At 50.4% G+C, this 26,755-nt stretch overlaps 1 protein-coding gene across 1 annotated transcript in view; it reads right to left on the reverse strand.

Moving 5' to 3' along the window:
• Positions 1 to 9,028: 9,028 nt before the first annotated feature.
• The window catches only part of Ajap1 (adherens junctions associated protein 1), a 112,478-nt gene continuing 94,751 nt past the window's right edge, over positions 9,029 to 26,755 (reverse strand). The window contains exons 3-6 of the mRNA NM_001101014.2: positions 23,025 to 23,112; positions 20,893 to 21,135; positions 18,380 to 18,510; positions 9,029 to 10,163 (exon numbers count right to left, since the gene is read on the reverse strand). Of these exons, the coding sequence (NP_001094484.1) occupies positions 18,438 to 18,510; positions 20,893 to 21,135; positions 23,025 to 23,112 (404 nt within the window). The 3' untranslated portion in view covers positions 9,029 to 10,163; positions 18,380 to 18,437. The remainder of the gene's footprint in view (positions 10,164 to 18,379; positions 18,511 to 20,892; positions 21,136 to 23,024; positions 23,113 to 26,755) is intronic.

The raw sequence follows: 26,755 nt of genomic DNA on the forward strand, positions 1-26,755 counted from the left end.
GTTCAAAAGTTGTGGGTATGGGGACTCAGTGGAGGGAGAGCCTGGAGAGAGGAGAGTGATGCAATTATATACCAATTCCAAATATATTTAAAAATAAAAATGTGGGAAACAGAAATGAGGTAGAAAGAGGAAGGCGGCTGCCATTGACCTCTGGCCCCCACACACACTGTGCATGTTGCACACATCTACACACCGCACGCACCCCACGCATGCACACAAAAAGAGCCATGGGACCTCCCAACCATGCACCTGTGGATGCTGCAATTCTGGGTCCATCACCATGGAAACCCCCCATTTAAATTCAATGCTGTTATCATCACCCAGCCAGGATGCAGCAAGCTAGAGCTGGACACACTTTCCTAGTGCTTTTTTGGGCAGAGCTTTGCTTTGGGAAGCAACAAGTTCCAGAGAGGAAACATTAACAACCCAAATGCGGGGGTCCCGGTTCCTTGTCAGACTGGAAATCAGCAAATCAACCTAACTCTAAAAGTTCTGCGACATTCCAGCCTAAGCCCAGAGGATTTTCTCCCCCTTCCTCTTTCCCTGTGTGTTTTTGCAGCAGCATCAAAGTGACAAATATACATGGAAAGTTAACGAGTGTGTGTTACCTTAGAGATGTTTCCAAAATACAGAAAGAACTTTTAAAATCTGGGAGAGAAATTCATCTACAAAAATATTACACCTGCCTCCTCTGCCCCAACTCGAATATGCCCAGTTACTTCTGCTCACTGACACAGTTTCCAAACCCGTTTAAGGAAAGGTAAACACTAAACCCTTGGCCTTACAGGTCTGCAAGATAGGTGGTTAGTTAAAGGAGGGGCTGTGAACACCGGCTTTCATTTTTCTCTTGAGAAAGACCAGTGTTCCATGTAAGAGTATAAATAGCTAACAGTTTATTGTACCAGGAAATAATTTAGGAAAACCAAACTAAACAGAGTTTTGTCGTAAATGAAAAAGGGGAGGAAGGAAGACTTCAAAGCATTCAACTTAAAAAACTTGTGAGTATTGGGAAATTAATTAATTCATTGATTGGTTTTAAAAGTTTGCAAGCAAACAGATGGTAAACACCATTGGTGAGTTTGTGATCCCTGTTGTTCAGGTCACAGCTTGTGTGTATCTGGTTCCCCAGGTAAGCAGTGTGGTGGAAACGAAGCAGTGGATTCTGTGTATGTATGTATGTAGTATGTATGTATGTAGAATGTATGTAGTGAATCCAAGTGTATTCAAAACCCCACTAAGGAGAGCCCTTCTGTGCTTCAGAGCCGTTGCCCTGTGATGGAAATCCCAGCATAAAACCCTGTCGTTTACCTCAGATGCTTGCAACACTTGCTTGTCTTGCTCTATCACCCGGACATTCTTTGGCCTTCAACATGAGTGACTGACAGCTAACATGACTACTGTGCATGGGAAGCTGGGAACCAGACCCTCCATGCTGTGCTAACCTCAGGGAGCTTGTGATCTGGTCCTACGTGTTCAGCCCAGAAACAACAGCTTGTGTCAGATTGAACTGCAACAGGGAGACTTCAGGTATCTCTCTATTTGGTTCTATACAGTTTTCTTTTCAGTCAACATGTATCCTTTTTTTAAAAGGCAACACATAGTATCAACCTGTTGCATTATGTATCTTCCAATGGCCAGGTTAATGCTTTTAGGGTCTAACACTTGAAGAGATAGATGCCTATTCCATGGTTTGGATATGAAGAGACAGGTATTGACCATTTGGATGTCATTGGTCGGTTAAGTAAAATCAATGCACAAGGGCATGTGAGGCTCTAATACAAGGGCATGTGGCTGCTAATCCATCTTCCACTGAAATCACTTGAACCAGAGAACAGCCCGCTCTGATCTCTAATATCCACCATTCCAGTTTCCCCGAGAGCATAATGGTCCCAATGAAGGCTTCCAGAAGTGCTGGAGGGTCCGGGGGTTGAATCCAAGAGTCTTACACCAAGCCTCACCCATTCCTTCTGTCCTGTTAGGCAACTGCAGAGTCTTCTGTCTTTCCACAAGCCATCAGGGTGTTGGCTCTGGGGTCTTGCAAAACCAGCTTTGTGTTTCTTGGCTTGGGGGGTCACTCTTAAGACTCCAGGCTGTCATAGCCAAACTGACAACCTTACTGGAGTCCTGCAGTATCTGGTGTCAAAAGGAAGAACACAGCACAACCAAAAGAGACAGAAAAAAATGCAACAATATAGAAAATGGACAGATGGATGGATGGACGGACAGACAGACAGACAGACAGACAGACACAAACACACAAACACACACACACACACACACACACACACACACACACAACCATACCTCCAACAAACAGTGTCTTGGCAGTTAAATTCAAAGAGGGTAAGTCCAAATGTCTGGCCTGTCAAGCCCTTTGCTTGTCCCCAAGGCCTAGAATTTGTATTCACTCTTCTTGTCCTTGAGAGAATCATCATATCTAAGAGCAGTGTAAAGAGCATCTCCTTCTCGGAGCTTTCTGGGACGGCTCAAGGAAAAGAACACTGGGTTGTAGGTGGCCTCTCGCGGTGTACTAGGAAAGCACGTGTCTATGAGAGAAGCGGTGTAGACTGAGATTTCTATCTCCGAAGACTGGAGGCTGGAGATGGGTTCTGCTTTGATGGCAGCTGCTGTGAGTGGGAAACTGTCAAGTGATGGTCCCAGCTTGACCCCCAACTCTGTGTGGCGCTGAGCAAACCGCATCTCTCCAATACACAGTGGTTCCACAGGCTGGACATTAGGGTGAGAGAATCAGAGAGGGTTCAGTCTCATCTTGCTGACTTGGGATGACAGAAGAAAGGACAGAAAGAAGCCAGAAGGAACAGGATGGTGGCCAGGGAGCCCTGCAGTTCTAATTGAACCCAGTCCATATTTGCAGTGTTCCACAATTCCCTAGAATATACTGGTGTGAAAAATCAACTTCAGCTAGCACAGTCTTCATACTTCTCCAGTGCCCAAACCAACCTGGGTTCTTGTCAAGCGGCAACTTCCCACACAGTAAGGCTAGTGTTAACTGACACTTGCCCGGTCCCAAGGCTGTAAACATCTCCACCAGGGAATTTTATTGCAGGATTTCAGGAGTCTGACAAAAGCTAACCAGGTGACCGACTGAGTTACTGCCCCATTAGAAGGAAGCTTCCAGGCAGCTGTAATTTAATGTCGCTGGTAGCTGGGTGTTGGGTTCCAACACCTAGTCTCTGGGGAGATTCTGTTTTAGGAGGAATCCCACCTTCAAGAAAACTAGTTACCTTTTATGAAGGCGAACTTTCCACAATACCATATGCTCTGCATCCGTGCCCAACACCTGTGATTCTGCAGATGTTGCGCAGAATAAAAATTGGTGACAAGAATGGATTTGGCCCTGTGGGATGTATCGAACCACCCTCTTGCCTTAATGTATTAGCCTGGAAAATGGAACATTATCTGTGGCAGATTGTCTCGATTCTAACTCTTGCAAGGAGACACAGCACAGCCAGTTCATCTCACTATCTCCCTCCTGTTCTGTCAGAACAATCTCAACTTCCTGCCTTCTGTGTCCCACATGTACAAGGTTGACCCTGCTTACATCTCTTTGGCTGGGGCCACCCCATAGGTGACCAGAATTCAAGTGTCCTCTCAAAAAACAAGGCTCCTGATTTAATGCACAGCCATACTCAGAGGACCCAGAGGTGATCTATCAAGGGGGCAGGTGGAGGGGTTCCTGGGAGGATATATTTTCTATCCAGATTTATGTCAAAACCTAGGGACTGTTCTATCAGGATGGCATGGCTATGTGTTTGCAGGCTTGGCATATGGCCCAGTCACTGGCCACAGACAACCCACAGAGAAAGCATCCACTGAATCCAGGCAACCATGCACCCAACTTTCCAAAGCCAGACCCAGCCCAAGTGCTTAGCCAGCAACTGAAGTGAGCAGTCCTCAGTTGGGATGGTGTGAGTGTGCCCGCACCTCACTGGTCATTTTCATTTCTGTTTGAGATAATGAGACCACTCCTTTGGCAAAGTGCAGTCCCAGAGCTGCTTCTGGCCCATCAGTTCCAGGAGAGCAGTGCACAGGCTAGATCCCTAACTTGGGCTCCGTGGCCACATGATGAGCTCTCTAAACTGCTGTGCTTGTTAGCTGAGATCTTTCTAGAATGATTTAGGGCAGCAGCAACAGTAGCAGCAGCAGCAGCAGCAGCAGCAGCAGCAGCAGCAGCAGCAGCAGCAGCCTAGTCTTTTGTTGGCTTGATGGTCCGGTCCGGTGAGAGGAGAGAGGGTGACTCTCTCTGGAGCCTCTTTCTTGGTGACAGGAAAGAGGGCGACTCTCCCTGGAGACCCTTTCCACCACCTCCTGTCATCAGGATGCAAGCTGCAAGCCCAGAAAAGAGAAGCACACACTGCCTAAGCTTGGTGTCCCCAAAGCCCGGTGGCACATTCTACAATTCTACAGGGTCTCCGAAGACCTCAGAAGAACCCATGCATTGTCTCAGCTCAGCATGAGGCAAGAGCCCACCTTCATCACAGGCAGCATGGGCAGCTTGTGGTCTAGAAGGGAGATAGCAAGAGTCTGGTTCCGTTTCTGTGGGCTACGCTACTTATGCCGGAAACAAACAAACATCCAAAAACTGTATGACAGAGTAAATCGGCAAACTGCTCCACAGTAAACATTCTAAACAGACGTGAATCATGACATGTTTTTGATTAACTGCTTACTTAAAAACAGATGCTGTGTGGGAAGGGTGGGCCCAAACAGGCTGGGCATTCAGGGGAGTCTGGGGAAGAAGCTGCCTTCTGGAACCAGCAGCGGGGAGAGATGGAGCCCTTAGCCAGAGGCTAAGTCTCTGTCTTCAGCCTCCTCCTCCTCCCCCTCCTCCTCTCCTTCCTCCTCTTCTCCCTCCTCCTCCTCTCCCTCCTCCTCCTTCTCTCCCTCCTCCTCCTCTCCTTCCTCCTCCTCCTCATGTCCCTCTTCCACCTCTCCCTCTTCCTCCTCCTCCTCTTCCTCGTCCTCCTCCTCTTCCGACCTAGTAGACCTGGTAAAAGCACTTTGAGCATGAAGAGAGAGCATGAGTAGAGGTGGGGCTCAGAGAGCCAGGCAAGTTTCCTGCCCAGAGGACAGTACTCACTTGGTCCTGGAACTCTGTGTTCCATGCAGCTGTCCCTCACTGGAGTGAGCAGGGTGAGGGGTGGAGAGCCAGGCAGAGCCTTTTGTAATGATCAAAGCTGCTCATACTTGGCTTTGCGCCTCGTTTCTACCTGAGAGGTGAGAGAGGTTTTGCTGTTGTCATCCAGCCCTGGACCACCCCTCAGTAAGCAAGAGATGGCTCTCCAGGAGGAAAACAGGGAAGGAAGATGTGGACACCCATTGCCTTCCTCTTCCCTCCTATCCTCCTGCTCCTCATTCCCTCTGCCATTTATCTATCTGTTAGTTACTGTATGTGTGTGCCTGTGTCAACCATGTTTACCCACAGCAGACTGCAAAACCCACCCACTAGGACAGGGCTAAGTTCTTCTGACTTCTGACCAGAAACCCATGGGAGAAATCCAGGGCCTCTACTTCTCCTGTGAGGAGGTTGTCTCACCATGCCTGTCTCCATGTGTCCTCCCCATGTTGAAGCAAGTGGTATCACAAGCACCAACGTGGCAGATTGACAGACTGATGAGCCAATCACAATGAAGATTGACAGACTGATGAGCCAATCACAACGAGGATTGACAGACTGATGAGCCAATCACAATGAGACACACATGTCTGTATGGGAGGTGCATCTTACGGAGCTCACAAGGCAACAGTGGCAAATGTCAGGACACCCAGTGTCTTTCTGTCTGGAGCCTGTGAAAGGAACATCAGGGTTCATGTGCATCCAGCTTACCCTAATAAAAGACATTGGTGGGCAACTGAAGGGACAGGCAAAACGTGGATCCTGGTGCCAGTTTGGAATGAATGACAGGGAACCTCCAGCCTGCATGTGGAAATGCTGTGGTCTAGCCTCAGCCCTGTCTCCTCATCTTTCCTTCCAAGAGTTTCAGAAGATCCTAGACACCTGGGGGAAGGTAAACGATCTAACCCTGTCTCTTTGAACGAATTTTCCATGTCTTTCTTCTTTGTTTCTGTCTTTCCTTCTGCACCTCTGTGTCCCTCTGTCTCCTGTTTTTTCTCTTGCTCTCTCTCCCTCTCCTGCTCTCCTTCCCTACTTCCCCAGTGCTGGAGAGCCCAAATAGAGACTGTATGAGATTTACTCACTTTACCACTAAACAGATGAGCTGAGTATGTTCTCACAGGATGCTTGAAAATGACTGAATGCTGTCAATGAACACCTGCAGAGAGGATGCTCCCAGAGGCCAGTGTCCCCAGGAGACATTTTGGCATGCTTAAGAACCTAAGAAGGTGAAGTCAACAGTAACAGTAATGGTGACTTCTGAAAGCCAAATCTGGAGACAAATCAGACAATTCAAACATGACTTCCTAAAGCCAAGGAGCTACTGAGGAACTGGAGTTGACAGAAGTCTACCCAGGCTCAAGATAGGAAGGACCAGAAACCCATGGGAGAAACCCAGGGCCTCTACTTTTCCTGTGAAGATGCTGTCTCACCATGCCTGTCTCCGTGTGTCCTCGCCATGTTGAAGTAAGTGGCATCATAAGCCTAGACCTACCTCAGACCTGTCTCAGCACCATGAGCCCACAAGGAGATCAGGAGATTTCCCTGGCCACACTGAGGAATCTCATCTTACAGACCCAGTGTTTAAAAACAAAAGTGACCAATTGCCCATTTGAGCTACTCCAATGTGATACCTAGTGTGTGGAGATTAGAAGTGACTAAGCCTAGAGACAGATTCCATTGGTCTTGTGGAGAGATGACTTTAAAGAGCCAATGCCAATTACTTCAAAAGTTGTAGTGGGGGCGTGGGCACAGTTAGGTGAAGGGATAAATGACTTGGAAGCCTGTGACCATGTGAAGCCAAAGTGGTACAACTCAAGTGGATATTTAGGGACATCATCTCTGAGGTCACCTCCTGTGGATACCTGGGTAAGGACAGCAGCTAAAGTAGACAGACAGACCCACCCTTAGATGGGTATCTGCTAGTAGGATGTGGAGTATCTGCTAGAAGGCTCGGTTATACACGTGAGAGGCAGAGGGGGACCATTCATACTTCAGGGCACTGTTTCTCCACTCCCCAGATATGTGAGACCCTGGAGTTCACCCGATGGGCTTCAGTCCACAGGGCCTTGGCTGAGTGGACCCCCCCCCATGGCCATATTCTTCTCTCCTGTAAATCTATTTCCCGCTAAAGGTCTAGGAAGGCAAGGAAACCACTCAAGATCAAGACAAAGCATCTGTGTATCCAGTCTCGCTTTGCTGGACCGGGCTCTGTGGTTGTGCGTGCAAATATACTTCTACCTAATTGGTCCCCACGACCCTGTTCTAGGTGTATCAAAGGAGTAACTACGGGCTTGTGAGGGTTAGCGGTTGTTGCCCTAACCTTCCCTCTGAGTTTTGGTATCTTAGGGACTCTTGAGTTCAAGACGCCCGGAGTTCAGCCTGTGGCTGGTCTTGAAGTAGGCAGAAATGACTTTGTAGCTACTATTACCAAGCTTCCCTGACCGGGCTTGCTCTGCAGCTCAGAAAGTCTCTGGCTTGAGCACCATACCCCACTGCCGAAGGATGCTGTCCACCCTCTTCTTACCTTGCTCCCCTGGGGTTAAGGAAACCCCAAAGCCCACCTCTGATGAGAGAGCTTGAGGCCAGTGGGTAGAACAGGAGGCAGACGAGAAGGTGAGAAGATGCACATTTCAGCGTCGTGGAGAACCCTGTGAACCTGGAGCTGTAACATGCCGGTGGCTAGTGTCTGCATTGCCTTGCTTTGGGGCACGGTTCAAAAAACAAAAGCAAAATCCAAGAGAACCGTCTTCCAAATTTTTGAGCGATGTCGTGGATACAGACCCTAACACGTCTATCTTGGAGTCAGACGCGCTACCATTGCTCCACGAGGTCACCTAACACGTCTATCTTAACGCTTCTGAACTGCAAAAGCTACGTTCTCCTCCACCATCAGACTCTGTTCTCACATGCCCAGGGACGTACAAAAGTTAGCTCTGCGAAGCACATGTCACATCAGGTTGTCTCCAGAGGACAAAGCCCCTGGGAAGAAGCAAGAGTCCATCTGTCTGTCCCCAACCTTTCACCTTGTCTGCACACTTTCCTGCATTCTCCTGCTGACACTGTGTCCTACCTGGGCTGTGCAGAGAAAACACATTGTCTGGAGAAGATCCCCTGCACCTGACCTAGCCCCGGTCTGTAATACACAGGAGTGTCAGGCTGTGGGGCTATAGGTGGCTCAGCAGTTCAGAGTACTGGCTGCTCTTCCAGAGAAGCAGGTTTGATTCCCAGTACCCACAGGGAGGCTCACAAGCATTGGTAACTCTGGTTCCATGGCTACTGTATGCACATGGTGCACATACATACACATACATACACACATGCATGTATACATGCATACATATATACATACTTACATATACACTTACATTCAGGTAACATGCATGCATGCACTCGCACACATACACATGTGCATACACACATGCACACATGCATACACACACATGCGCATACACACACATGCACACATGCATACACACACACACACACACACACACACACACGTTTAATTTTGAATTAAACCTGCTAGGATTGATAGGGATGCTAGGGGAGATGGGTTGCAGGGAGATGCCTACCTTTGCCATCACAGTAATTCCAAACCAGGGAGTATGGTGGAGATTCTCTAGGAGACTTCTGTCTATGACTCAACAGAAGTCCCAAAGTAGCATCTTAATAACAAAACAAAAGCATGTCACTGCGCCCTCTGTTTCTCCAACCTTCCTGGTCACACATGACCCAAGAAAAAGCCCAGCATCTGATTGGCAACATGAGCAAGAGCCAACCTGTACCAAAGCATGGCCCGCAGGAGCCACTGCGGCCGGGCACACACAGAATCATTGCGTTTGGATCCCTCGTGGGCTCCTGAGTGCCGCTCCGACACAAGCACACACCGCGTACGGATATATTCCTTTAATTATGGAACTGGAAAATTTCTTTAGTTCAGTCTATGTTTGTATAACACAAATGTTCGAGAATCCGCCACCCACCCAACCTGGTTCTCAGGCTCACTCGTTGGCAGTCGGCTACGTGGACGCGTGTGGCCGTAAGCATCCTCAGACAGTTAAAGGAAGAAATGCAGCACGGACCGTGTGTGTGTGAATACATAGAGAGAAAACCACGGTATTCTTAATTCTGGCCCAAGTGAAAAGCCACACACAAGTACCATTCAGCGAGTGTTTGACAGATGGATGTAAATTGTCATGTGAGGGCTCGTCATCTGGGTTGAGGCTGTCTCCCTTCATGACTGACGACATACAAGGTCACCTGCGGAACGGTTTCTCCAATATATGCGTATAAATGCTTGTATGTTTGTATGTGCGTGTGCGTGTGTGCGCATGTGTGCTGCGTGTGATGTGAGCTGCCAAAGTACAAAACACAAGTTTATTCTGTTCATACTAAGCATGTTAAATAAATCAAGTTTTGTGACTATAACACAATTCTTTTTTTTCTTTTTTAAAAAGGAACATTGAAGATCTTCAAAAATTGCTACAGTACAAAAAAAAGGGTGTGTGTCTGTGTGTTGGTATTTATATATTTATATATGTATATTAACCAGAAATAGTGACTCTACCGGAAGTGATCCCCACCCTACCGGAAGTGATCCCCACCCTACCGGAAGTGATCCCCCACCCCTGTCCTCTGTTAAGATCTCTCCGCGTGGTTCGCTGGGCTCGGCTCCTGCCGAGCTTCCGGGTCATTACATGGCACATAGTGGTATTATTGGCACAGGTTCAGAATCGTGGTGCAAGTCCCAGGCGTCGGGAGCTGCCTCCTGTCCTTCTGCTTGGCTTTCTCTGCCGTCTCTTGCATTTCTTCTTTCCGCTCTCCGAAGAAAACTCTGGGAGAAGGGAGCGCCCCTAGGCACGAGCAATTTTACAAAAATAGATTTGGCCTTGGGTGTCCTGCTCTGCTGAGTTCCCGCCGGCAAGCAGAAGCAGCGGGTGCGGGACCCTCCCCTTAGATAGTTTAGGTTTAGGTCTTATAATTTTTTGTTTTGTTGTTTTGTTTGTACAAGTTCACCAACGGAATCCTGTGGAGGCAGAAAGGAAGAGCATAAATGGTAGCAGCCCCTGGGCACCGGGAGGCTCACCGCCCACACGAAGCCCAGATAGACCCACCCTGGTAGTCGCCAAGGATGGGTGGGGCCAGGAGGAAAAGCTTCAACCCTGCTTGCAGAGCCTCCCAAGAAAGGCTGGGCCCACGACAAGGTAGAAAGATAGAGAAAATATGGGGGATTTGAGCAGGAAAAACATCTCCCCCAGGCACTAGCAAATTACCAACCTTTAAGGCCTTCCTCATTTTCCCAAGCATGCGTCTACAGGTTCTAGGAGTCTTACCAGAGACCTTATATACCGGGGAAAGGCGTGTTCTAAAGGCCTGCGTAAGCCCAGTGGCTCCCGGCTTTAGCTGACTAGATTGTAATCTCACCCCAGGCACCCATGAAGCCAATCTGTTGTCTCGTGATCAAAGAAAGAAGCAGAGGCAGAGGACAGTGGGGGTTCCAGAAACATGTTGAGTACCAAAACCCCAAAAAGCTGATCTACAGACACCTCAAGTTGAAACGTGGCTCATTCTTTGAGAAACGTACACCCACACCCCTGTGCGTTTCTTAACTTCTTCTGAGCATTTCTTTTTACTGTCAGCCCTCATTCGTAAGCCTGTGTTCAGGTATCTTTAACAAAACCCCAAACTCTGCTTAGGACGCCAGCCAGTGTGGAATTCTTTTCAGTGTTGAAGCCATAGATTCTGTTGTGGTCTGAGCTCACCGCAGGGGCGCTCAAGCTGTTGGGGGTGGCAATGTGGAGCTGCCCTCTCACCTCTGACAGCTCCATGTCCCCCATTAACTCATATGGGTCACATCATTCAAGTATGCATGCCACTGGCTAGTACTGCCACCATGTTCTCTCTCCCTCTCAAACCTGTGGACAGGATAGCTTTGTGTGCTGCACCTCAAGAAGAATGGGGTCTCTTTCCGTCCGCTCACTACCAGCTAGAGGCTCACTGGGACCAAGACTCAGGACAGACTTCTGGATCCTGAGTCCTCCCAAGAGAGAAAGAAAGGGAGCCTGCTTTTGTGCAGGAGAGACCAATAGCTGAAGCATGCTTCAGCAGCCTGACCAGTCATGGGCACCCAGCACCAACTGTGTGTGAGCATCAGTAAGTGGCAGCCCAGTGTTCCAGCCAGTAAGAGTCCAGCAGTCCGCATGCCCCTGGGCACGGGGATGTAGTATACCGCAGCCATGAGCGATCTTGCTTTGTGCTGTGTGAGTTCTAGGGTAGTGTGCGTAAGCCTCCAGTGCCCCTCAGGGCTCTCACTAGAAACACCCATCCCACAGCTACCGGCCACTTAGACCCTCAAGCAGAGAAGGGACTTCCTCCACACCTGTAGATGACACAAGGCAAGAAGCCAGGGCTCAGGTGACCCTCGAAAGTGGCAGGATGTGACATGAATGCTGGTGCTGCCCCGTAGCTCCCAGGCTCATAGAATGCCCAGACTAGACGATCTGTTGCAGAGTTCTGAGCTTTCTGGGGACGTACAACCCTGGGAGCAAGCTGTCTGGCCAGGGCATGTGAGCTGGGTAAAGAGTCCCACGCTGTTGCAGCAAGGGTGGGTATGGGACTCAGCTCTCCCAGGAGACCCCAGTGTGAAACCCTTTCTCCTGTCTCAACAGCAGTAGACGTTGAGCACTGACCTTTCCAGGGGGTACATGAAGGTTTCATCCCAGAGCTGCGGGCAGGACTTGGCGGACCCGTGTTTGTGCCCAGAGCCTCACACCTGTCTCTTCAGTGAGGTGGAAAGGAAGAGTAAAGGTGCTAGCCCTTTCCCTGTAGTCCCAGAATGGACAACAGAAGCTCCCTGAACAACCTTCTGTCTGGCCTACCATGTCTAAGAGACGCCTGTTTGACTACGAGGCCTAAGACGAAGAATCCACAACGCTTCTGTGGGATTATCCATCTACCGTAGACCCCAGCCAATCATGCATAAAGGAATGGGACCTCAGGCAATGTCAGCACACAGCTCCTGTTGGTGGACTTCCATGACCTATGTATCCACCCAATCTCCATATTCAGGGATCAAAGGACAAAGGGTTTCAAACAGAGAAGTAATTTAACACAGAAAGAGCCATCTTGGGTGTGCATTTTCATTTGAACTTTGTTGAAGTTTAAAAAAATAATACTCTGGGAATCCACTCCCATGGGGGACCCAGGATGTGGGTTCAAATGGGCAGATGGTGGGGTACCTAGAGTGTGCCTTTGTATAGTCAGTAGGGATGCCAAGGCCAGGGGAACTGTTGGAATCCAGTAGGAAGTTTTCCTTCTGACACAATGACGCTGAACCTCACACGGTGAAGAGGGTTAAGAGTTAAGGACTCATTGGCTGAAGTACCTTTTACGTGAGCATGAAGACCTGAGCTTGGACCCACAGAGACGCATAAAAGGTGGGCACATCCATGTAGGTCTACAATCCCTGTGTTGGGGAGACCCAGGCAGGAGGATCGTTGGGTCTTATTGGCCTGCCAGCCTAGCAGAATTGGTGAGTTCCCGGTCAGTGAGGGTCTCCGTCTCAAAAACTATGGTAGCAATTAATGGAGGAAGACATCCAACGTGACCTCTGGACTCCAGAAGCACACAACCACAGAAGCACAGAGCCAACAATAACATACCACACATGCACACGCACCTGCACACATACATATACACACACAATCATACATGCACATGAACACCACACCAAACACACACACACACACACACACACACACTCACACACACACAGAGAAAGAGACAGGCAGAGATAGAAACAGAAACAGAGAGAGACACACAGAGAGACAGAGACACACACACACAGAGAGAGAGAGAGAGGGAGAGAGAGAGAGAGAGAGAGAGAGAGAGAGAGAGAGAGAGAGTGGTTAATTGGTATTTATTAGGTCTATTTTTCTACAATTACATACATATTTTAAAGGCTGGCTGGGTGACCTGGGTTGGTATAATCTGGTGACTTAGACCCCCTCTCTTGAAACAGTGTTTCTCTATCCAGTCTAGTCTGGGCAGAAGCTATACAATATCGTTACTGTTGCAATATTGCTATTGCAACACTTTTGCTGCAGTGTCCTGAGTGCTGGGATCAGCAGTAAGCACTGCCAAACCTGGCTCTAAGGTTGGCTGTAAGTCCTAAGGCTACCCCACCGCCCCACCGCCCCACCTCCATGTGAAAGGCTCCCAAAGAGGAGCCTGGTACTTGATCCTGAACTTAAACAAAGCAAGGCTGTAGGGAGGACAGCCCCACCCTCTCCCTGCCAGTCTTCTAGATACTTCTATGTTCTGCATGCTGGCTCTTCCCACCAACCTTCCTTCCATCACGTCCCTCCCCTCTCCTCTACCCAGACATGTCCTCCATTTCTATTTGTCTTGCTTCCTGTGTGTAAGAGTTTCCTGGAATTTTCAGCCAGGCACACATGGCATTTCCCTGGCAACAGGACTCTCCCTGAATTCAGGTCTGCAGCGGGGTCACCTCAGGCTCGATGGCAGAGGCTGGTGACAGGGACCATCCCTTTTGAAGTGATTATATGGGACCACAAAGGGAGGGAATTCTCCAATCCTACTGGACAGTATTACTGGGGGACTGAGACAGTGGTGAGCCGGCCGTTGGAACAGCTGCACTAACTTTCTGCAGCGAGTAGAGGAGATTCCAGACAATGTCAGGGCATCATCCCAGCCTCAGGCCAGAGAGGGAGGAGAGATGAGAGGCCTGCCCTGGGCTCTTGGCCCTGCTGTTCTACAGTGGAGGGCTGGGGCATCCAGCTGCAGAGGCTCAGTGCAGGAGCCTCCTTGGTCCTGAGTTGGAGAAAGATCTCAGGCACAGGCCATGGGGAAGGATGCAGGATGTGGTCCTGGACCCTACAGGAAAGAGGCAGGGAAGGTGGGAGCTGCAGAGCAAGGGATCTTGCAGATAAATTCTGGGATAAATTCTGCCCCCTGCTGCCTGGAAGGAAATTGAGCTGCAGGCTTCCTGGGCTCCTCCTGGGCTCCTGGGCTTGATGCATCTGCTCTCAGAAACAAAGACAAGAGGGCGACCTGGTCTGCGGTGCCTCAGCTCCCGACCAGCCTGAAAGGACACCTATGCCCCATGCTCCTTCTGTGCTGGATGACAGAAAGCACTGCTTTTAGAAGGTTATCCACGTTACTCTGAGCAAAGTATCCCTTTAAGTTAGGAGAGCTTTGCACTCTATGAATACAGTGTTTGTGTGTACACGAGTATCCGTGTTCCTGTGCACACGTGCCTGTGCACATGCATGCAGACGCCAGGAGCTGAAGTCGGGTGCTTGTCTCAATCCCTGTCCACCTTGAGACAGGGTCTGTCAAGAAACCCAGAACTCACAGAATGGCCATGTCTGGCTTTTGATATGGATGCTGGGAATGATCTGGAAGCACACCAGGAAGCCACCTCTCCAACCCCTGGGGTGTGTTTTGTTCTGTTCTGTTTTGTTTTCGGAAAGGTTCAAGCACTTGCCTTTTTTTTATAATTTTATCAGTGTGTGCTTCAATTTGTTCCTGGGAATGTTATTAATGATTCATCCCTTGTGTGCTCCAGACTCAAGAGTCTTTATGTTTTTCAGGGTGCTGTTCAGGATGAAGCGGCTTTGGCGAATAGAAGGAAGCTAAGTGCAGTGTGGTTTCTGAAGTTCAGCCATCCTGGGGGGTTGGGGAGAGCCTGACAGGAAATGAGGCATGAGCCAATGGCAGGTGAGCCTCTGAGTAGAAGTCAGCTTCATGCGGCTTCCAACAGAGCTACCTGCAGCCACTGTGAGGTGGTATGAGACAAGGGCTCTCAGAAGTGGGAGCTTGTCTGTCATGATACCTGGGCTTCCCCAGGAGTCTGTCTGCAGGGAAAAGATGAGGCCACAGTTAGGCACCACCTTGTACAGACACAGTCGTGTGAGGGGGTGAGGATGTGTTGGGGTAAGAAACTGCTACACTGAAGCCAGCAAGATGACTCAGAGGGTAAAAGAGCTTGTTCCAAAAGCCCGACGACCTGAGTCCAATTCCCAGAACATACCATGGAAGGAGAGAAGTGACTGTGTACATGCCCATACACGTACACACACACACACACACACACACACACACACACACACACATACACCACCCACATACACAACAGAAAGAGAAAATACTGACACACAGAGAAAAACACAACACTGACATATACACACACATATGCACAGACCACACTGACACACAAACATACACAGAGACACACACAGACACTACCCTGACACACACATAGACGCTACTCTGACACACACACACACTCACACACACACTCAGAAAGACACAAACACACTCACATACAGACAATACCCTGATACACACACACACACACGTACACATGACATACTCAAACATACACACACACACAGACACTACCCTGACACACAGCCAACACACTCGAACACACTCATACACACAAACACACAGAAATAAAACAAATTCTTCCAAAGAAATTGCTACATCATCGATAAAAAGCTATCTGAAAGTCCTAAAGGGTACTTGAGAGATAAATATCTCTATTGACTATTAAACCTTAACTAAATGTTTTCCTATTAATTGCTGTTTATTTAAGGGACAGTAAGTACCCGTGTAAATCTGAGAGATCTCTCCGGTGGGTCTCTGCTTGTTGCTCAAGCCCAGGTGTTAATTATAAGAATCAGGGGATGCTTGGACTCTGAAAGCTTTCATCCCAGTGACTGATGAATAGCTCGCCCGGCACACGGCAATAAGATCTTTAAGCATTTATCAGAGACTAATGAGCCTCTTTCGCCTGCTCTGGTCTACAGAAAGTCACTGGAGGTGAACGTGGCAGGCATGGTGGAAGAACACATCCCTTTGGAAGGGAGACACAATGTCTAGTTCTTCAGAGCCAGAGGGTCCTGGTGATGCACACAGACGGGGGGGGGGGGCACTCTGGAAACAGAGTGACTGTGAAGAGTTCCTTCACAGAAGACTTCCTGGGGCAGCTACATCCTATCACCCCATCCCAGATCAGTGTACTGGGATACCTGATCAGAACTGTGGGCAGTTCGTCACCCCAGGGAGGAGCGGACACCACAGCAAAGACCAGAGGGCTGGAGCAGAGTAACAAATAAAACCACGAGTCCCGTCCCCGAGTCCTGTGTACTTGCAAATGTCCGCGCTGCAGCTCCCTGCAAGAAGGCTGAAAGCTCAGACCCCTGGGCACTCAAGACTGGCCCTCCTGCAGCCTGGCTGACCATCTGCTTTAATTGGAGATCTTACAGCCACGCTTGAGGCTGGCCTGGGGTGAGTGAGCAGAGGCACCTGCCATAGAGATGGGCGTGGCCTCAGACACATCAAGGGGTTTGCAAGGCAGAGTCACCTGTCACCACCTGTAGGGAGGGCAGTGTGACATCCTGGAAACAGGCAGCTGTGGGTAATGGGGGCCTCACCGATGACAGCAACCTACACCATCACAGTCAAATCATCTGTCTTCTCTCAGCCTCAGCTTCCCTCCTGTAGATGGGCTTGCTGGGAGAGTGGCCTTTCTAACATCTATGAGTTGCCCCAAGGCACGTGGCCCCATGGCTCTCCAGCTCCCCCAGGAAGTGGTGGCTCACTGGGCAGACAGCATCTCCATGTCAATGAATTACTGTTTAATATATTTTTCTTTCTTTCTTTTTAAATTGATACAGGGTTTGACTCCATCTGTACCCATGCTGTCTTCAAACTCTTAGCAATTCCCCTTCCTCAGACTCGTTACAGACTTTAGCCACCATGCCTACCTTTGATGAACTTAGAACTGAGATGCAGCACCTGTCCCACCCTGCGACCTGCCAAGCTTCACCAGGCGACAGGAACTCCACTGCTCCCCAACCCTAGCTGAGCGGGCCCATCCAAGAGGGATGTCCACAGCCTTCATGGAGAGAGCACCTTGGCAGACCATGGCACTGTGCTCTGAGGATACAGTCCTTGCCTGCTAGAAGGCTGCGTTTGCCACACAGGCTCTGTGAAGGCCTCTGCGGGAGGCTCATTTCCAGTCTAATCTAATTACATTCTCTTGCCCGTTGGCGGAACACGTTGGCTTTGGGACAGAGACTGAGGGCTGGAGATTTGATTTGGACCAAACCTGCGATTCATTAGTGCCAGGATTAAGAACCCACCGACTCCTTTCCAAGCTGGCGGCAGCTCTTCCCTGCTTCCTGCTGGACAAGGGCTCGGTATGGAACCCCTGAGCCATGCCCAGCCCTCACCCCTCTCTGCCTTTCTTATTCCATCACCACGCAGAAGGTGGGGATCGAGCTAGATGGAAATATTTGCCGACACCATGTCCTATCTAAGAGATGGGCTTATCATCCCACGGGAAATGATTGGATGCCTCTTTAACAAGAGGGATGTAGACTGGCTGGCTCTGCCGTGACACTCGGGCCAAAGGAGGGTCCCCAGGAAGACTTGCATCTCAAAGGAAAGGGGGACAAACAGACATTACCACAGGCTGTGCCTGCAGTGTGTGTGAGCGGGAGGTGTGGGCTGTACGGCTCCCAGGCGAGGTGCTCACACCCCTGTATGCCACCGTTCACGGGAGCCATTGGATGTCAGCATCTGCGTTCATACCAACCAAAGCGAGCCGAATGTTCCCAGGCAGCAGAGCGTGAAGAATTCATCCTGTTTGGGTGCCGGTCTCCAGCTTCAAATTAGTGGATGTCTCAACTCTTTGCTTTCTCTCTTTATCACGTTATTTCTTATCTCCTATTTTCATAGTTCAAGACTGTCTTTTAATTCCACTCTGGCTTCCCTCCCCCTCTTCCCCCCAGCACGATTTGTGTGCACCCAGGGTGTGATCCCTGTCTGCTTAGCTGCCACCCTGTGGGTGGCTTCCCGCTGAGGGAAGGGGACCCTGTGCCCAGAGCTTATTTCTGAAGGTGATTTCAGCTGGCAGCTCTGCACAGGGAGAGCATGGTAGTGAGCTGCTGCTGCGGCTGCTGCTGCTGCTGCTACTGCTGCTACTGCTGCTGTGAGATCCTCTGAGCTACTCCCCTACTATGTAGTCTCATCTGTGTGCCTAAGAGATGTGCCTCAGAGACCATGGTCCAGTATCCATGCAGGAGATGTCCTGGGAAACCCACTGTCTTAGAGAGGGGCTCCCAGTCATCCCAAATAGAGGTAAGGGTAGTAGGTGGGGTGGAGTGGCAAGGAGACAGAGAGGGCATCCTGCTCCAGGAAGATACATACCATGAAACAGACACATGGCGTCTGCCCCGCCCCCAGGAGGTAAAAAGCCTTCGGCCAGTCAGCAGGAGATTTCAAACCATTTCTCAGACACAAAGGCCACAGGGATGAGATGCCTATCCGCAGAGGAGGATCTGTGGAGAGCAGAGAGGGCTGGTGTTAGCCTACACACACCACAGGGCAGGCAAGTTGGGCAGCCTGCAGGCTGGGTCTGCTCTCTTGAGATGAGTCTTTAAGGGACGACCATTTTCTCTCCCAGGTTCACAAGCAGCAAGGCTGGAGGTTGAGGACTCAGTTGTGGAGGTGGGAAGGCTGGCCACCCTCACTCCTGTGCCATCGCCAGATGCTGGCTTGGGGGTGAGCCTGAAGCAAGGGCCTATTGCAGGCGATAGAAAGGACAAGACCTAGCTCCTAAAATGTCTCCCTCTCATTTTGACATTGAAGGAAGGTTACTGTGATGGTTAGCGTTAACACCCAGGAAAAGAGTCACAGAGAGGAGTTGTATAAATCAGGTTGGCCTATGAGCATATCTGTGGAGTGGGGTTCTTTTGTGGTTTGCCCTGAAGTTATCTGTATTTTGATGCTAATTCCACTGTCCCAAGGACAGCTGCATAGTCACATACTCAAGAATCAGGTGACTTCACCAGAACCTTCTCCCCATTGGATTTGTAAATACAGGTGAGGGGCAGGTACAGGATAGAAGGAGGCCTGCCACTGGAGGAGAAGGAAGGATGGGCGGGAGAGAAGTCTGAAGGAAGAGGAGGAGACTGGATCAGAAAGGAGAGACAGGAGAGAGGAGAGAGTGAGAAGCCATGGCAGGTGATATTAAGATTCTGCTCTGTGTATTTACACATTGTTATTAATGTTCCTAAGGGATGGATGGTACCGGGCTTTGAATGTTTACGTGGGCAATTATATCTTATCAATTGGATCTAAGATTATTGTGTTGTGTGTTCTTTTATGTGACGGTTTGAGTGTAGGAAAGTGTGTGGTGGCAAGAGACACTGGGCCGCAGTGGAGTTGGTATGTTTTTGTACCAAGATATCTAGCAAATATCTTGGGGCACCGCAGTGTGGACCTAGCAGGGTAAAAGACAACAATACATTTTTTTATTTTTATATTTTTACAGCAACAGGGTTATCCTGACTGTTAATTAATGTGGGGAAAATTCAGACCACTGTGAGTGGCACCATTCCCTAGGCAGGGGATTCTGGGAGAATCCAGGCCATCATGAGTGGCACCACTCCCTAGGCAGGGGATTCTGGGAGATTTCAGACCACCATGAGTGGCACCATTCCCTAGGCAGGGGATTCTGAACCATATAAACATGAAGGAGGTAAGCAAGCAGGTATCCATGCGTTTATTTCTCCCTGCTCTAGAGTGTGACCAGATGCTTTAAGCATCTGCTGTTCTGAAATCCCTGTGATGACAGACCGAAACCCGGAATCATAAACTGAATAAACGCCTTTCCACCCTAAGCTGCTTTCTTTCAAGGTGTTTCGTCACAATCGCAGCTACCGTGTCCCAGGCCCAGTGGCAGGCACCAGAGTAATAGTCTTCCTGGCTCTGTAGCAGGGTATGAGAGTATCAGATAGCAAACCCTCTACAGACGGACAAGGCCCTCCCCATGGCGCCTGCACAGCACACCTGCTCACTGCAGCCAGGAGCACAGGAACATATGGACTGGTGGCCAGAAGCCCTGGATGTCCAAGAGTCACCCTTACCTAAAGATAAAGCATCAAATAGGGTAGAAGGGGCAGCATGACCCAGAGCTGACCTCCCTGTGGCCAAGACAGGGAGCCCTTGGCACTGCGAATCCAGCTCAGACCAGGGGGAGGGGCCCGTGGAGGCATATGAGCGGCCAGCTTACTGCCTCATTTCTTTTCTTTTTTTCCCCCCCCCTAATTTACAGATGACGCACGGGTGCATAGTCACTTAAAAAAATAGCTTATTGATATTTTAATTTAATGCTGGACAAACCCTGAGCAGCTGACTCAGGGGTTTCTTAACCATTCCCAGAGATGGCCGGGGAAGTGTGTCTTCTTTGAGGGATCACCCATGAATAATAAAACAGTATTTAATAAGAGGTTCCGGCCCCGGAGTCTGCTTGGCGTTTTCTGTGTTTCTGAGCTGGCTGCTGACACATTATTATTGACTGAATCTCAGAGATACCGACTGGGGGAGGGACCCGACGTAATCTGCTGATTCTCCACAGGGCAGCGAGTACTTGGCTGGCTTTGAATCCTAAGCTAATCTACCTCCAGGCACAGTGCGAGGGGCTGGGAATACTTCTTTGTCACCGGTCTGGGGTCTGGGAGGAGGTTTTCACCATGACCTCTGTCCGATGTGCTTCCCAGGGGTGGCAACATACCTGTTGATTCAACTTCGCCCCTGTTGTTTTGACCAATCAGCTCTGCTCGTACTGGGTACCTGTGAGCTCTACGGAGTGACCGGACAAGACAGCAGGGCCCGGTTTACCCACACAGAGCTTTGAGCCTGGATCATGAGGAACTCACCGGTTTCCATTGAACGTAGACTTGTACTCCCCGGTCGAGTGCAGTGTCTCATCGGCATAGACGGGCACGGAGGCCCTGACACACTCGTGGGAACACTGCAGTGTCTCATTATAAGCAGTGAAGATGTCCACGCTGCTGGGCACCCTGGCCGGGGTGAAGTCCGTCAAGTTCTGGCAACTCTCCTCCTGCTGATTCATCTTCCGCTGGTGACTGTTCCTCCGAGTGTGCCCACTTGGGGCACAGCTAGGGGGGAGAGAGAGAGGAGAGGGAGGTTGGAGTGGGGGCGGGCAGGTCCTGGAGCCCATGTGCAGCTCACTCCCGCACATCCACAGCGAAGCCTCGGGCTGCCAGGCATCATTTATACTACATAGTAATTCCCAGCCTCTTCAGAAAGATCAACCACAATCAAGTAATCAGCTTTTTTTTTTTCTCTTCCTCCAAATATAAAATCTGAATTTTAAATGTGGCCATTATCACAAGAGTGCTCTGAGGTGAGCGGTGGGACTACCAGAACCTTATTTGCCTAAAGAATGTCAGCTAGGCTGAGGTGGCTGACTCAGTTCCCCTCAGATGCCTTAACAGGACAGAGAGGTAGATAATGCCCACTGCGGGGGAGTGGGGGGACAGGAGGGAACCTTTGGGGGGCAGCCTGGGCTTAGAGGCCTCTTGACCGTTGGATGAGCTGTTGAGAGGGACTTCCTGGCCTCCCCATTGCCCCCTCTATCTGTGACCTTGCCCAGAACACATCCTCAAAGGGGAAACAGTGACTTGTGTTCTTGTGTTTGTCCTTGTCGGTGTCTGACAAAGGCATGTTCTCATGCCCCATGATCTCCGCCCCACTTCCCCAGCCATGGACGATAAACAGGACCCCACTCCGACTGTGCGGGAACGTCACATGGAAAGGCAGGGTGACACAGAAGCCAGGTGGCCTGTCTTCCGAGGGTCTCACTCTGGTCTCTGCCTCTGTTTCCCCAAGTGGGAGGGAGGCTCTGATTCCTGTTGAAACTGAGCATGAGGCTGAAGATCCCTCAGCAGAAGAGACTCTGACCTCTCCTGACCCTCTTCACCCACCCCTGGCTGCTCGGCCTGCCACAGAAGGGGGTCACAAGTCCTCTCTGCTCCGAGGACGGTCACAATGTTGTACTATGCCACATGCACAAGGGCCTGGGGTCCCACCCTCAAAGTGCTTCGCTATCTGTGTATTCTGGATCCACCAGGGGCTCACCTGCCTACCAGGTGTGAAGCCAGAGGGTTTGTACCAAGCTGTTAGTCTCCCTTGCTAACTGCCTCTGGCTCCCTCTCTTCCTCTGGGTTTGTCCAGTTGCTGGAACCCTACCTGTAACTCATATGTATCTGGGAATCATGGCACACTGCTCCACTGGGGAGCTGGGGCTTCGAGACCTACAAGTAACGTATGCCTTTGCGAGTGACTGCAGGAAGATCTGAGATGCAAGTTCCACAGGCAGCAAGGAACCCTCTTGGGTTTCATGGGCTGTGTCAGATGAACACACCCAGCAAGGCCAGCTTCAAAGAAGGTCACTTTACAGAAGGGGACAGGGAGGGAGAGCCATCTGCAGCAAGGCAGCAGAGTGGTTAGCGAGCAGAGAAATAAATACTGCTCAAGGCAAAGAATGAGACGCACAAGTCTGGCTGGGAGAGCAGCCTTGGCCTCAGTAGAGGGCAGGGTTCTGGGAGGGGTCCGAAGATGGGGCTTTCTACTCCTTGCATGGGAGCCATGACTGGGGCTACACTTGAAAGCAGACCCAGCTGAACCAGTGTTGACCATAGTATCTGTGGCTGTACTCAGCTGAGACACCCCCTCCCCACTCCAACAGGGATACAATCTGAAGGCTGCCACGCAGGACTGGTCTGTTTTATTTGAAATGGGGCCTTGTGTAAACCAGCTGAGGCTGACCTTGAACTTCTGACGCTCTTGCCTCTACTTCCCGACCGCTGGAATTAGGGGCACAGGCCAACATACCCAGTGTACGCAGAGCTCGGAGGGAAGCCAGGGTTTCTTGCAAGTTGGCCAAGTATTCTGCCAACGGAGTTAACTACGCCCGGTCTTAAAATGTTGAGACTCTGTGCAGACCTCCCAGGGTACCCCGCAGCCCACCGCTCCTGGGCCTTACCAATTTTTTAAGACAAGAGTTGTGATGAGCGCGGCGATGACCATGATGAGGGAGACGGTGATGGTGATGATCTGATGCACAGCCAGACCTGGAAGGGAGGAGGAGACAGGAGATGTCAAAGGTCAGGTCAAAGGTCAGCACACAGAGGTCAAAGGTCAGCACACGGGCAGGGGGCAGGGCAGAAGGCGCCAGTCCTGGAGCTGGCAGGGACAGACAGAAAGACATTAAGCAGGTGCTTAGAGATGCGTTTGAGGCAGCGAGACTGTTACCTGCATCCGGAAGGTAGTCTCCAGCCCTGACCTCTCCCTTTCCCACACCTATGGTCTCAGCCATGGGCAGCTGCACCCTGTGCCTGCTGCATTTTTCTGAATTCAGGTAGCTCTGCGGAAATTCCCAAGGCCTCCCTCCCCTTGCATGGTACAAATGCTCTGTGACTCCATCCTGGAGCCATGAGCCTGTGGAAGAGACTGGCCTGACCCAGATGGTGCCAGCCTGCCCCACCTTAGACTTCTAGAAGAAGATGGGTTCCCCCTACTGCAGACCCTGAAGGTACCCACCGATGGCTATCTCCTCTCCCTGGGGCCTTCCATGATTAGAGCCTTCAAAGTTAGTTCCCACCAGTGAAAGAATGAAGGTAGGGTGAAACTTCTGTCCCCTGGCCTGGAAGTCCCATCCCTCTCCCCAGGGAAGACTTTCAGTGATCTGGACCATAGAGTTGACAGGATGGGGATAGACCGGTAGGGCCACCTCAGCAGTAGGACAGGCGGAGTCTAACAAGCATTTGCTGACCTTGCAGACGAATGGCCAAGGTCATGGTTTCTTCCTCATCCCCCTCCAGTGCTCCTAACCAGAGATGCAGGACAGAGGAGAGAAGGTAGGTACTAGCTCTGGCCTCTGGTTCCATCCTGGGTCACAATCCTTCTGGACCTCATCTATCACAGCCCTCCTGGCACATGGGGATAAGTACTTTCCCCAGCTGAGGTCCATCCAGCCAGAGTGGCCTGCAGGGTGCACAGCCCCAGCTCTTTCCTGATGTTTGTAAACATGGGACCTGAACGGAAGACGGAGGAAGCTCGGGGAACCTTCAGGGCAAAGCCTTTGCCTCCACGGGTTGATGTCTTTGCAAAGAGCAGGCCCTGCCCGTCTCTACCTGGCACCTGATTCTAACACCCGTTTTACAGGGACCCGATCATCACACCTAATAGATATGAGGTGCCAGGGCACATATTCCCACGTGGCAGACTGCAGTGTTGGGAGGTCGCTGGCAGCCTCCCAGAGACTGTCGCACAAGCAGATGTTTCTTCTCTGCGAAAACACGATCATCCAGGGAGAGGGAGACTCGCTCATGAGTGAATCCAAGTTGGCGAAGCCAGACACACGGCCCAATCCCCCCATTCCCCGTGATGAACTACCATTTGTCATGAAGGATTTCCGTTCTGTGTCACCGAAGGAGCATTAGTGGGAAACAGAGGACCTGACACAGGGCTATCATGGCTACCCACCATTTCTACCCGTTGACTCAAGAGCCACTGTGATACATTCTCTCTGTGCTGCATGGTGTTGGTAGAGGCCCTCATAACCATCATTGGCTAATTCTGCTTGCTTTGAAGTCAGAACTCTCTGCCCATTGTTGCCGGTGGTTTCCCATACGCCTGTGCTGAGTCTGGAACACTTCCTGTTGACCTCAAGGCGAGTCTCCTATACCTTCAAGACCACCATTCAGCTTGCCAGTGGGGTTAAAGCCAAGTTACGCCACAGGCAGTACCTCAATCTCCCCAACGATGGAGAACCCACCAGCCGGGAGTCTCTGTCTGCACATTAGGGGCTGAGAACCACCAGGGATCTTGCAAGCAGGGGAGGAGTTGACAAGGATGGGCAGTTTGATGGACAACCACAGAAAGGGTGTTGCCTGCTCACTGTCCCATCGTGTTATAAAACCCACAGAATCCCCTAGAACAGTCAAGAAGTAGCCGTGTCGTTCTGAAAGACGTATGCTGATCCTGTGCCTGTGCATACAGCAAGGAGGAGGAGGAAGGGGAGGAGGAAGCTGACGACTAGGACAGTGGTGATGGTGGTGATGGTGGGTGGTTATGGTAGGGATGATGATAGGGATGGAGGTGGTGAGGGTGATGATGGTGGTGATGATGATGGTGGTGGTGATGGTGATGATGGTGGTGATGATGGTGGTGGTGATGGTGGTGGTAACCCTGATGCTAAGGCAGCGTGAGGTTGATGTTGATGAATATTTAAATTTTGATGACAGTCACAACAGTCATCAGCATAACTCAAACTCTCTTCATTACCATCATTACTGAGCATCATCCTATCACAGCCATACAATACTGTGATCATCACTGACATTATCACCGTGACAATGGCCGGGAGTCATGGAGGATGATCACAGACAAGCACTCAACAAGCATCAGACATGGTCAGTGTGCCGTTCCCCCTGTGGACCTGGCAATCCCTTGAGTGGTAGATTCTATCTACAGTGACGGGTTACAGAAGGGAAAACCACCAGGGGGGGGGGGTCTGTGTATGTTCCTTGGATCATGTGCCAGTTGTATTGTACAATCCTGGGCAGCCTCGGCTAACCCAAGTACTGCCTCCCTGCTTGTGTGTCAGAGGCTAGCTCCTCTCCCCTCAAAAACCTGGAAGAAAACAAGCTTGTACACCCATGGAGGCAGAAGCTCACAGACCACCACCTCCTCTGTGGGAAGGCTGTATGGGCGCTGTCCCAGGCCAATGCCAGAGGCCTTGCAGCCACATGCCAATTCCCATGATGAGAACTATGTCTTTGTTCCTTGGGGTAACTTGTCACCTTCTATACCAAGTCTAGAGAACTGTGGCTACACTGATGGCAGATGGGAAAGAGCAGAAGGTAGAGCTGAGGGATGGGCAGCAGCAGGGACTCGCTTACCAGAGAGGGGAGGCCCACCAGAAGCAAAGAGAATCCCTCATAAGGACAAGAGACTCAGCTGCCCATTCCCATTGTCTACAGGAGCAGAGGAGACTGGTGTGACCCACAACCTTGACCTTTTTCTCATCCTGAGAGAATTCTCTCACTGAGCTGGCTATCAGCAGAGGCCAAGTCCACAGGAGATGCGAGGCCACGGACAGAGGCATCACCCATGTTGGATTCCTCACTCCCTTCCCTGCAGCTGAGAAAAGAAAAGACCAGTTCTACTCTTCAGTGGTGAAAGAAATGAGAGGGAAATGGTGGACTCAGGGGATCCGCTCAGGGATTCCTGCAGAATACCAACCTCGGACTAAAGTCCTTGTGAGTTTCCGACCTTTCAAATCATCACCATCTTTGTATCTGCATCCACCCTGTGCACACTAAAGCCTCACCCAGAACCTCGAATGGTGGCCAAATGCCATATTGCTACATCTATTACTAAGAAATAAGAAACGAGGGAGACTGGAGCAAAGCTGAGCTAGTTAGGTTTTTATCAGTTTGACACAAGCTAGAGTCACTTGGGGAGAACTCAGCTGAGGAACTGCCTCCATCAGACTGGCCTGTGTGCAAGTCTGAGGGTTCATATTCTTGATGAATAACCATGACTGGGCAGGTGTGTAAGAGAGCAGTCTGAGAAAGCCACAGGAAGCAAACCAGTACACAGTGCTATATCACGGTCTCTGCTTCAGCTGCTGCCCCGACTTCCCTTCATGATGGACCACAAGCTGTTACGATGAAACAAACTCTTCACTCCCCACGTTGCTTTTGTTCA

This window comes from Rattus norvegicus, chromosome 5, assembly GCF_021556685.1.
Source record: "Rattus norvegicus strain SHRSP/BbbUtx chromosome 5, alternate assembly SHRSP_T2T, whole genome shotgun sequence".
In the NCBI taxonomy this organism is placed as follows: domain Eukaryota; kingdom Metazoa; phylum Chordata; class Mammalia; order Rodentia; family Muridae; genus Rattus; species Rattus norvegicus.